Source organism: Pan paniscus, chromosome 5 (genome assembly GCF_029289425.2).
Source record: "Pan paniscus chromosome 5, NHGRI_mPanPan1-v2.0_pri, whole genome shotgun sequence".
NCBI lineage: Eukaryota > Metazoa > Chordata > Mammalia > Primates > Hominidae > Pan > Pan paniscus.
In genome coordinates, this window is record NC_073254.2 from 136,131,182 (window position 1) to 136,143,859 (window position 12,678).

A 12,678-nucleotide genomic window follows, 5' to 3' on the forward strand; every position below is an offset into this window, starting at 1 on the left:
GACTGTGAGAAAAATTTATGTAAAAGATTTCCGTATATTAAATATTTCATTGATTGTAGTGTACATACATGATTATATTATGTATAAGTGGATATTGATATGTTGCAAATAGAGGAATAAATAAGGAATTTTTTAATGGGTTGGAGGAATCAAATAGTGGATTTTTTAAAATGCCACCTATGTTAGATTGAGCTTTGCTTTAGAATCTGATTATAAGGGTCATGTTCACACTAAAAATAATTGTCTTAGTCTGATTGGAAATCTGTTTTACTATTAAAGAGGAGAAACAAGTCAATGGAAATGAGTGCATTGGGCGTCATCCGAGACTGGAACTCCAGTGACAGGGCGAACTTTGTCACTTGGAATGTTGTCCTAATGGGTCCTCAACTTCTCAGTGCAAGAAAGAATTTGGCTTCTATTGAATGCTTGGGGGACAGCCCCTGTTTGTAGGTTGTCATCTGAAAAAATTTTCTTCATTCAAGATTAGGGTGGCACAATCCTCAAGGTAAAACGACTACTTCCTACTACTAAGTTTTTTAAATGCCACAAACTGAAATCGTGATTGGTTGTGTCAGAATGTGGCACGTGCATCTGCCCACCAGCTGTGGAATCCTCTGCAGCATAATTTAGTATGTTTTGACAGAACTCTTTTTTAACCTGTGTTGGATGGATATGCCTAGGAATTATGTAATAACTCTTTGAATTCCTGTTTCAACTTAATGTCTTACTTGTATAGACTGTGGGCTTTTGTGTTTGTTATGGTGCATTAATGTCTGCCAATGGATGATAGTGTAGTTGAGTGTCTATCTAAAAAGAGACTAAGGTGGATTTAGTAGTTTAAATACAGCTTCTGAACTTTTCATTTGTTAAGATATTTTCATTTGTTCTGCAAAAGTAGCCAAGATAATGGTGTATATTAAGAGAAGATCAAAGTATTTTTAACCTTCTAAAATAGTGCATTTTCTTTTTAATTCAAGACTTTGTTATGCTCTTATTAAGGTATTAAAAAGTCTGATTTTTGTGATCATGGAAACTATTGAATCCAGTGCTGTTTGTCATAGCATTTCAAATTGTGTTTGTTGCTTCAAGTAAAGCGGAAGGTTGCTTTGTCTTTTATTTTTTTCTTTACTAGCTTTTAAATTTTAAAATTTTTATTTATATTTTGAGACATTCAAAAGTATCTGTTGTATACCTGTGCATTTATTTTCAAATATTAAGTTTCCTTTTGTGAAATATTTTAAATTCCATCTTTCTTCTTAAAAAGACAATTCTATAAGTTTCATTGCTCAAAATGGTTGTTCCCAAAAGCATAATATTTAAACTTTATAACAAATATCCTTAGCTTTATTTACAGTATAAAATATATAATTAAAAAATTATGGAAAGGGAGTTTGAAGCCTACAGTCAGTTTATATTATTCTGTAGATATTTTATAGGTGGTCGTGTCAGTTGCTGTTAAATAAAATTAGTGAATATGAGGCCTAGAAGTTGCCCTCCTTTGAGAACCTTAGTGCTTTACATATATTATCTCAGTAATCTTCAAAGAGTAACCAAGAAAACTGGACAGGTAAGCAACAGATTCAAGAAGAAAGTTAACTTATTGAAGCCTATATTAGTAGCTAAAAGTAGTAGAAATAAAACTAGGAGTAACAGAAGTAGTAGTAGAAGTAATAGCAACACTTAAAGCACTTTACAGGTATTAATTCATTTAAACTTCGCAGCAGCCCTTGAGATAGCTGCTCCTTATTTTACAAATGAGGAAACTAAGGCATGGGAGGACAAGTAACTTACCTCAGGTCACACAGCTTATGCATTACAGTTAAGTCTCTGCATTTTACCACTAAACTATATTCAAAATGTATAAGTAATTATGAGAATTGCAGTTTCATTTGCCTGCTTGGCAATTCTCATAATTACATTTGTTCATTGTTGTGGGGGAGGCCATCAGATTTTTTTGATAAGACTCAGTTTTATATCTGTTTGTGGGCTAGTTGAATTAGTTTTAAAAGTAAATGTTTAAGTATTTAGCTAAATAAACCAGCTACCTTCTTTGTACAATTGGCAGTTATTTTTAGCTTAAAATTTTTAAACTTGATTAGTTTTGATTAGATCAAGATTTCTGGATTACATGCAGTTATTTGTGCAAAAGCAGCATCTGAGAAAAAAATTTGTACACACAAAAGTTCTGATTTTTTGCAGGTATATCTTTCAACTATATTTTCAAGTATATCCTTTCTACTACACTTATTGGATATTCTTGTTCTACTTTTTTCACAGATCACTTTGTTGTAATAATTTGGGCTAATTCAGAAGTTTGAAAGTAACACCAAAGTTAAATGCATTTTGTTAAAGAGATTATTAAGATTATAGAAAGCAACAACCAACTTGTTAATAGAACAAAATATACAATTCAGTTTACCTTTACTCTTTATGGTGTAGGGAATGAAGAACTGTGTCTTGGTGTTGGGTAGTGGGCCTTTTATGCCTGTGGGCGTTTGGTATCGTTCAGCGTAAAACACTCCATGAACCAAGTTCAAGGATACTAGCAGCAAAAAGGGTATTTGTGGCAGCATATTCTCAGATGGATTCTGAAAAACAGAAAAGAATAACTTTATACAGCATTGTTATTAACCTATTTTTTATTCTCATGTTTCACAGATGAGTTCTTTATACAGTTATCTACTTTTTTAACCTATCCTATATATTTTTAATATGTGCCATAAATAAATGAGAGATCATTTTTTAGTTATGTAAATATATGTCTTAGTTATTTTTGGAAGCTATACTCAGGTAATCAAGTGAAAATAAAATGATTTACCTAAAGGAAACGAAACAGAAATTAGGATTGGATGTCTGTATTAAATAATCTAGGATCTTTGACATAGCCTGAAATATCTAATAGTTTCAAAATACACTGAAATTCGGATTAGGGCAAATTTTTACAATATGGTTTTATTGGGACTATCATCCACAGACTGATGCAAAAAGAACTTTTGGAGTGCATTTTAGTAGAAACCCATTTTTTAAATCACTTTAATACTTCTAATACTTGAGAAAACTCAAGTATTTAAATCTTTAAAGTTTCTTTCCAAGCAAGTTAACATGGAAGTCCACCAGTAAGCGTACGCTTACCTGCGTGCTGGGAGTTCCTGGAGATGGTGCCTTGGCAGCTTTCTGAAGCTTCCTCTGCCCAGATGAGCAGTGCAGAAGGTGCCTCTCGAGAGCTGTTCAGTGTTATTTATACTGTTTTTCCCTTACTACATGAGGTTACCCTGAGCTTAAGCTCCTCCCCTCAAAGGTGGTAAGCACTAATTATGGTGGAAAGTTCTATTGGGTAGGCACACAAGATCGGGCTGGGCTCTCCTTTTCCTTGTTTTCTTATTTAAAAATAAACCCATTGTCTTAAATATATATTAATAGTTTTAACCAAGGACTATCTTTGTGATTCTATTTTATTAGTTAATACTCTAGTGTTCAGGCTGGTTCATGGTGGAATGATGATACCCCCTTTTTATTTTTGAAAAGCACATTCTTATGTTAATTGGTTGATATTATATAATATGTGGTAGTACATAAAAGCGGATAAAATTCCTTGAAGGGGGTACTGGATTTAGACCATCATCTAAATTATTGAGTTATTACATAAAGTTATCAATGTGTCTATTAATATTCATAAATTTTTGTGAAAATAGCTGACCCCAATTCTTAATTACTTTTAGGCTTTTAGGATTTAGATCCCTTATTCACAACACTACGCTATATTCAGTAAATGACTTCAGATTTTCGTGCTTAAATTTGGGTTTACTTTAGAGTTGCAGTAGAGTTTGCAAAAACCCCTTAATTTGATAATCTCATATTATGTTAATTTACATAAGATTGCTGTGTTTATTTCAGGAGAAAAAAATTCTCAAACTTTGCTTTCAGCTTAAAAAAAATATTATTGGCTTAACTTGCAGTTAGGAGTCATCCCAGTTAGAAATACTTTTCCTCAAAGGTGGAAGTAAACACTATTGTTGTCAATTTCGGTAGTTAGACTCTGTTTAACAATATTAGGAAGCCTTTAAAATCAGTTTTTAGGATCCTAAAAAATCTAATAAAGGTGGGAAGTTGAGAGTCCAAATTTTTCATCTTATTTAATTTCATCGTTTTGAATCAAAATCAAATTGACTATGCAGGTGAACTGGTTGAGGAGGACTATTCCATACACAGGCATAGACACATCATTTTTCTACCTCCACAGAATTAAAGTAGTATGGATTCAGGACTAATCAATAATTGAAATAATTGAAAGTTTGACCAGTGAATGAACTAAAGATTTATCCTTTTTCTTTTCCCTTTCTCTCCCCTTCAAGCAATTTTCTGTATTTTAAACAAAGCCTTGTATAGCCCTTTATGGAAATGTAAATGGATAAGGCATCTCATTGCCTCTCTCCTCTTGCTTGTAAGCATTTTGTTGATTGCCATATTAAAAAAATTTACATTGTTATATATATCTCTGTATAATACTCATAGATACATATAAAATATGTTTCTTATAGCAGTTTAGAATAACAAAATAGGAAAGTTTATAATTCTTTCATCATTTGGAAATTATATATGGAATAGCTTTTGTAATTATAATATGTACTCTGCTACATCTGTAGGAGACTACAAAAGATAAGTGAGAGAAAACACCTGCCTTTTGGCTTATGGCCCATTTGGACACAATTTTGAAAAAGTAGGTGAGGTAACTTTATGGATGCTTTTGAATGCTAGGTTGAATTTGTTTTGAAAGGAATTATTAAAATATATATTTTAATATTTTGTGTGTATATATGGTGATACACATGCACACACATACTGCTATTTGCTTATAATTGAGACTGATACCCTGTTAGTTATCACTCGTGAACGTTCAGAAGACTAATTCTCAGCTCTTAATACATAGTGCTATGCCCCGGTGTATACCATTTGTTCATCTGTGGCTATTGCAACAATTTTCAGAGCCTTTCACTTTAACCTCTCTGGGCATCTGTTTTTTATCAACACAATGAAAAGTTTGGACTAGGTGGTTTCTAAGCTCCTCCCAGTTTTAAAATTAGATTATTCCTGTGCTTGAGGTATTCTGCTGTTCTCCATGGTCAGGTGGTAGACTTGGCTCCAGTTAGTACTTATTAGAGACACAAAAAAATCCATACCAGGAGGCTGTGTGTCTTCTTTTAGGGATATGTAAATATATGTGGGTATTTGTCATTCTATACTCCCCTTTAGTTTTGGAAAATGTGGTGTCCTTATTGAATAAGCCTTGGACATTCAACCCTTTTTGCAAATAGTGTACTTATTTCAGCACAAGGAATCTGACTGCTGTTTGCTTTGTTAGTCACATAAGAAGCACTGTCTTGTCCAAAACAGATTGTAGAATCAGAATATTTTCTAGCCACACCCCACCCAATTGTGTATTTAAAACTATTTTTACTCTGGGTGTTTACTTGTAGCTGTTTGAAGTGACTAGTCTGTGGCTTTATGAAGGAAACCCATTCCACTCAAAACAGAGAGCCATACTCTTTAAACTCTATAACCTGAGTAATTTTTTTAAATATCAAATATGAATAATGATTTTTTTCACATCTGGCAGTTAGCTACTATTAAGCTTGCCTATTCATTTGCACATCTGTGGATCGTTAATTAATTCACCTTATGTTTCTTAAGTGCTTCTTAAGTGTTAGACATTAAGATAAATACTGGGTGAATAATATATATTCTATACCCTTAAAGTGTTTACACAGTGGTTCTCAGCCTCTTTTTCCCACTCCTGCTGTCCTGAGGGAAATGCACAATTCCTTCAGCCTTTGAGGTTCATTAAAATAGTGGTGATTCAAAGACTATATTTTCATGAAGCTCCTCAGGTGATCATGATGGCCTCCTAAGTTAGAATGTATAGTCTGATATCAGTGTTCTATTACCACCTTGTTAATATTAGTTACATTGGTTTTTGTTATTTGTGTTCATATGCTTTTTAAACTTTTTTACAGAAAACTTGTCTTTTATAGTAGTGAGAATAGTTACAATAAATGCCTATATGCCTGTCATTCAAACTGATCTCAACTCGCTGTCACTCAATTCTCTTTTCATTCACTACTCCTCCAAATTTTGAAGTAAATCCCATATATTGTACCAATTTACCTGTGAATATTTTGGTATATTTTTCCAGAAGAAAAGGAGTCTTTTTTCTTTAAAACAATGTCATCATCGTATTAAAAAATCAGCCATTTCTTAATATCATCAAATCCTGTAGTTCACATACATATATAGACATGTATATACACAAACATATGTATACACATGTCTATATTATATAGAAACACATACATATCCACATATATTTTTTATTGATTGATAAATTGTTTGTTGAAATTAGGTTGATTCGTATATCCCTGTTGTCATGGTTTGAATGTATCCCCCAAAGTTCATGTGTTGGAAACTTAATTCTTAATGTAACAGTTTTGGCAAGTGGGATCTTTAAGAGGTGATGAGGTTGCGAGGACTATGCCCTCATAAATGGATTAATGTTATTGTGGGAATGGGTTAGTTGTTGTGAGAGTGGGCTTTATATAGAAGCAAGCTCGGCCCCCTTTTGCTCTCTTGCACACTTTTGCCCTCTTTTGCCCTTCTGCCTTCTGCCATGCGATACTACAGCATGAACGCTCTCTCCAGATACCGGTGCCATCCTCTTGGACTTCCTAGCCTTCAGAACTGTGTGCCGAATAAAGCTCTGTTCATCATAAATTACCCCGTCTGTGGCATTCTGTTATAGTAGTGTAAAATGGACTAAACCTGTTACTCTAGGTGTCTTGTGTCACTTTTTACTCCCTTGCAGTTTATTTGTTGAAAAACCGTGTCATCTGTCTCATGCAATTTCCTGTGATCTAGAATTTGTTGTCACTTAACTTGCTACTGTGGAGATTGGTAGTTAAATCTAGAGTTTTCATCTGATTTCAGGTTTGAGATACACACACTCACTCACACACAGATACAGCACACACAAATACATTTTTTGGCAAGAACCCTTTACAGAGAGTGGTATGATATACTTCTGTTAGGAAGCCCTTAATTGCTGGTGTCTCTTTGGTGTTACTGGACATTGGTAATTGCCTACAGTCAATATTTTATTATAGGTTATAAAATGATGATATTCTGATTTTATCATTTGTATTTTATTTATTAGCTAGGATATTCTCTATAAAGAAAAACGCCCCTTCATCAACTATTTGATTACCCTGAAGAACAGTGTGTATAGAAAAAGCAGGAGAAATGCCTTTACCAGCATTTAGAACAATAAGCTGCTCCCAGCATCCTCCACAGGTGTAGTGAGGAAGGTGTGTGTGTTTATCATTATAAACATTCAGTTTATAATGTATTGTATGTGTTTCAGTCCATGGCACTTATTAATCTTACTATTGTTCAGAATTTTTTCCCCATTTTTGGCCAGTGAGAGCCTCTCCTCTACCAGTTGGCTCCTGAGTTCTTTTGACCATGATCCCAGTAGCTTTTTTTATAGCTTCTTTCCTTCTAATGTTTTGTACCTTTCGTGGCCCAGATCTACAATAAGACATTTCTCCACAGACTCTTAGTTTCTTTTGTGGGAAATAGAAACCACAGTCTGAGTGCCTGGATGTCTGGGTCCTAGGGATGCACATTGCTTCTGGGTTGGTCATTCTATCTAGTGAACAGCTAAGAAACGTATGCACAGGGTGTTCATTAAATATAAGATATATGATAACATTTTACTGATGTAGCCAATGCACATTCAGGACCACAGGTGTTTACTTAATGACCTCAATCTTGTATCTGTAGCTGCTTGGTCCCATGCTAAAAACCCTAGTACTCATGCCAGTAATATAGTTATTCATTTGTTTATTCCATGATACTCACAATTTCTCAAAATAAAAATACCAATATTCGTACCAGAATATTGAAAAAAAATATAAGCCGTTTGATTATGTTTGCAATTCTTTTGGTATTTTCACTAGAGCTGCATTACTGTGCTGTAAAGTCACATGACACAGTTGATTCAATGTGGTAATACTACCCACTCAATTCACTGTTAGGTTTGTTTCATTTTGCTTTCAATTTTTAGGAATGCTCTTTTTAAATTTAATTTGTTTTATACTTTCATAAAGTACATATGTTTTATCTGGTGTTCGGATATATGTTTAACAACCAACCTGAGGGTGAAGGAGATGTGTTTGCTGATCTCCGTGGTATGGTCAGTTTCCAGAAAACCCGATCACAAAATACCTGAACGTTCACCAAGAGCCAGTATAAGCCAGCTCCAGCAAACATTGTATATTTCTGAAGTCAAATTTATAAAACAAGGAATATTCAGAGAAGGGTAGCCTCTGTTACTGACCTATCCACCCTGTGTTTCACCTTCCTTCTATATGTAACTATTTTTAAAACATTGTTTTGATTTATCCTTTTTATTAAAAAATGTATTATTCATTTATATCCCTCCCAGCTTCTTAAGTAAATGGCATCACAGTGTACATACTTCATTTTGTAAATGACTCAGTTTTTCTTGACCTGAACTGAAGCTTTATTATAGATAACAGTTTATATTGGAGATCATTGCAGAACATTGTGTAAAGATGGTCTGCATTCCTTTTTACAGCTTCATGGTACTCCATTGTATAGATGCACCATAGTTTTTTCAACCATTGCCCTATAGATGGACATCTGTGTTATTTCCTGTCTTTTGCCAATACAAATACTTTTTTTTAACTTTTAATTCAGAGGTACAAGTGCAGGTGTGTTACATAGGTAAACTTGTGTCATGGGGCTTTATTGTACAGTTTATTTCATCACCCAGGTATTAATCCTAGTATCCATTAGTTATTTTTCCTAATCCTCTTCCTCCTTCTACCCTCCACCCTCTGAAAGACCCCAGTGTGTGTTGTTCCTCTCTATGTGTCCATGGTTTCTTATCATTTAGCTCCTACTTATAAGTGAGAACATGCAGTATTTGGTGTTCTGTTCCTGTATTAGTTTGCTAAGGATAATGGCCTCCAGCACCACATGTGTTTCTGCAAAGGACATTATCTTATTGTTTTTTATGGCTGCATAGTATTCCATGGGGTATATGTACCACATTTTCTTTATCCAGTCTATCATTGATGGGTATTTAGGTTGATTCCATGTCTTTAACACAAATACTTTATAGTGAATAACTTTGTGTGTGGGTGTATATGTAGCCTGAATGTCTTTGGGAGAGAGTCATAGAATGGGGATTCATGGCCTTGTTTCCCCTCAGCATCACCAACAGGATATGTTGTTTAGATTTTGTTGAACTTTTTAATTTTTGTCCACCTTAGAGGTGAAAATTGGAATCTCAGTCTAGTTGTAATTTTCATTCTTCTTACTGAAAGCATGGTTGAGTATCTTTTCATATAGCTTAGACCATTTCTCTAGCCTACTTTTCCTGTACATGTTCTATAACTTAAACCTCTGTTCTGTGATATAGTTTTCACATATTTTTCCCAGTTTATTTGTCTTTTTAATTTGCTTATGAGTTTTTTTTTTCATGTAAAACTTTCTTTTAAGGTACATATGTCTTTATTCAGAATATTATTGTTCTTTCATAGACTCAGCTGTAAGGGGCAGGAAAATTCATCCACATCAATCATTTTATTTTTCAGACAAGGAAACTAGTTTATTATGCACATCCCCTGGCCTAATGTTTAACTGAGTTACATTTCTGATGTGACAAGCTGTTGGCGAGAGAGCCCACTGAGGGAAAACACCAGCGACTGGGCTAATGTGTTCACCCCCTGTTCTGGCAGGATAGTGACTTTCCTGTTCTTCTAATCCTTCATCCTTTTAGGGTAGAAATGGGAAAAGTGCCGAGAAGTTTAGTCAGGGCACCTTCCACCACCACCTTGCTGTACCTCATTCCTCTTGAAAAAATTTTAAAAGAACATTCTTAGGTGCCATTATAGAGCCCAGAAGCTAAAAATGATCTATTTGTGTAAATAGTCTAATGTGCTTTAGTGGTTAGATACCTGCTGAGAGTTTGAAAAGAGAAATTCATGCATAAAAACAGGTGTTTATGAAAAACCCCTGAAACGTCAGGTCAGGTCAAGAAAAACTGAGAGTCATTTACAAAGTTTTAACAAGGGCTTTATATTCTGTTTTCCGTTATACACAAATTGCTACATTACTTGAAGAGCTCATAGTTTCGTGCGCCAAGTGCTTAATGACATCACCTGCTTTCCATAGTAACCCAGCTGAGTTAAAAATATAGAATGTCTTGGCCCCTTGACCTAAGATCTTCAGGGATCTTGGCCACCCAATGGGTTCTCAACCATTCACACATGTTAGTTCCTACTCTGTTTACAACTTCAGCTTTCACATGCAGTTTCTGCTAAGTTGGAAGGAGAAATTATAGCAAATTAAAGTGTTAATTAGAGAAGTCACAGGGTAACACTTTTTATTTAGATCTCTTTATTCCTCTGTTTGCCATCATACTTGAGAACAACTCCACAGTCACCATCTATAGTGTACAAAGTAAAGTACTTGTAGGGTACATGAGTACCTGTAGAATATTAAGTACCTATAGGGCGCCTGAGTACCTGTAGGGTCTGTGTGGCAACACAGACCACCAAGAAACCCATCATCAAAACGGATACTTATGCAGCTATTTAACTTAATCATACTAACAATGAAAATACATCCCAGTAATGCTGGGCCCTTGTCTGTTTAGCCATTGATCAAATAATTGTGTTACCTCACCCACAGACCTCTTCCCTAACAGTGCAAAGATGCTAAGTGAGTCTTCCTGCCATCCCTGGTTCCTGCCTCTTGCATACCAGTAATGCTGACCAGATCACCTGGCCTTTTTGCACCCTGGTTTCCTCTTTGCCTGCTTTCTTTCATATTTTAAAGGTAATTGCTATTTGGGAAAAATGTAACAAATAGAAAATAAAATGTATGTGCTATAGAGATATAATAACCATTAATAGTGGTTTTTTTCCCCCAGTGATCTTATTAGTGCTGAAATTCTTACTATCTTTAATAACTTATGAGTCAAAAATAACTCTTGCCACTTATGATGCTAATCAGGCGGAAGTTTAGACATGCTGTCATCTTCCCCTACTTTCTCTTAATTTTATATGTTAGGATCTTTGGAAAGTGAAATGACACATAAGTGGCAAAACAGTGCTTGGGAATGCTCCACAATTGTGATTGGTGATGATGACCATACTGGTGTCAAAGAGGTAAATATCTCTGATATTAGACAGTCTTCTCAAATGATTGTCAGACTTTTTCTGACCCTCTATGTGTACCAGTTGCCAGGTTGGGTTCTAGGAATCTGGAGCAGGAGCTACTTCCTGCTGTAGACTCATGGAGATAAACGCCAGACACCAAAGCCTCTTATGGCCTCTGGCTTCTTTAGTGTCTGTGTGAATCTATCTTCCAAATCATGAAATGGTGTTTTCTCATACTTTATACTCTTTCCTGAATGTAATTCAAGGACTATGGGTTATTTATTATTGAAATTCCACTCTATACAAGTAGTGCCTGTTATAAGGCATAGGCCTTATAAATGTTCCTGAATGAAGGAATTAAGAGCGTCAGGACACCAGATTTCCATGTTTATTGAGGTGGATGGTTTGCCTCATGCTTGTGAATTCCCAGGGATAGGGCCATTTGCGTGGTGCTGGTTTGGACCTGAGTCTTTCCAAACCTTTCTTTACCTTAAAATAATAACTTGGAATTCTTGTAGAGGTCCTAGTATTAACAACTTCTTCCCAAAGTAGTTTTCACAAAAGAAAATAACCGTGGTTGCTGTTCTAGTAAGTGTGTACCTTAAATTGTTCTACTGGCTGGCTAATAAGTTAGAATTTCAGAGATTTTTCAAAGACAGTTTTTCTGAAAGTAGGCATGGTAGGAGGATATAGATGTAAGAGGGTAGGTTCAGGTTGGGCCTGAGATGGAAAGAAAAAGGAGAAGAGCCCAGAATCTTGGGAGTTTAGGGAGATTTCTTTAAATATCTCAGAAACCTGAACTATGAAGTTTCAGAGCAACAAATAACTTTTTAGACATAGCTATGCTTCACTTTCCCATTATCTTTTACTCATCCGTACCCCATTTACTTATTGATAGATTGATTTATTCAACTCTTCAATGTATTAAAAATATTATATGCCAGGAAATAAAAATGGGCTCACAGACTACTGATATCATTTATTAATTCTTTCCCTGCTCAACCTACCTGTTAGCATCTTCTCTTGAATGGAAATACATATATGACCCTTAAAGGGGGAAGATGTTATCATTTGGGTTGTGAGTATTAGATAAATATTTTAGAACATTCAAGTTTATAAAATGAAAATTGGAGAATTGCATCAATACCATTAAAATATGAATATTAGAGCTGAAAGAGATACTAATCCAAGTAAGTACTAGAAAATATTTCATTTTTTTTCTGTAGCATCCATAACCGCCCCCCCCCCCCGCTTTTTATTTAACAACTCCATGTGAGTTCTCTAGATAATATTGGTAGAGCCCTCAGTTCTGCTTGTTATTCAGCAAAGTTATGCTTGGACAAAATTAACTTTTTTCTCATTAAAATCTTAGGTAGTATTCCATTTCATTACTTGATGAACAATATAACTTCTATTACCAAAAGCATTTTGCACG

General features: G+C 34.7%; 2 protein-coding genes across 3 annotated transcripts in view; one reads left to right on the top strand and one right to left on the bottom strand.

Moving 5' to 3' along the window:
- The window catches only part of NT5DC1 (5'-nucleotidase domain containing 1), a 144,820-nt gene that overhangs the window by 22,173 nt on the left and 109,969 nt on the right, over window positions 1–12,678 (top strand). The gene's annotated exons all lie outside the window — the stretch shown is intronic.
- The window catches only part of COL10A1 (collagen type X alpha 1 chain), a 47,226-nt gene that overhangs the window by 3,899 nt on the left and 30,649 nt on the right, over window positions 1–12,678 (bottom strand). Inside the window, exon 2 of the mRNA XM_063605431.1 lies at window positions 2,420–2,588. Within this exon, the coding sequence (XP_063461501.1) occupies window positions 2,420–2,573 (154 nt within the window). The 5' untranslated portion in view covers window positions 2,574–2,588. The remainder of the gene's footprint in view (window positions 1–2,419; window positions 2,589–12,678) is intronic.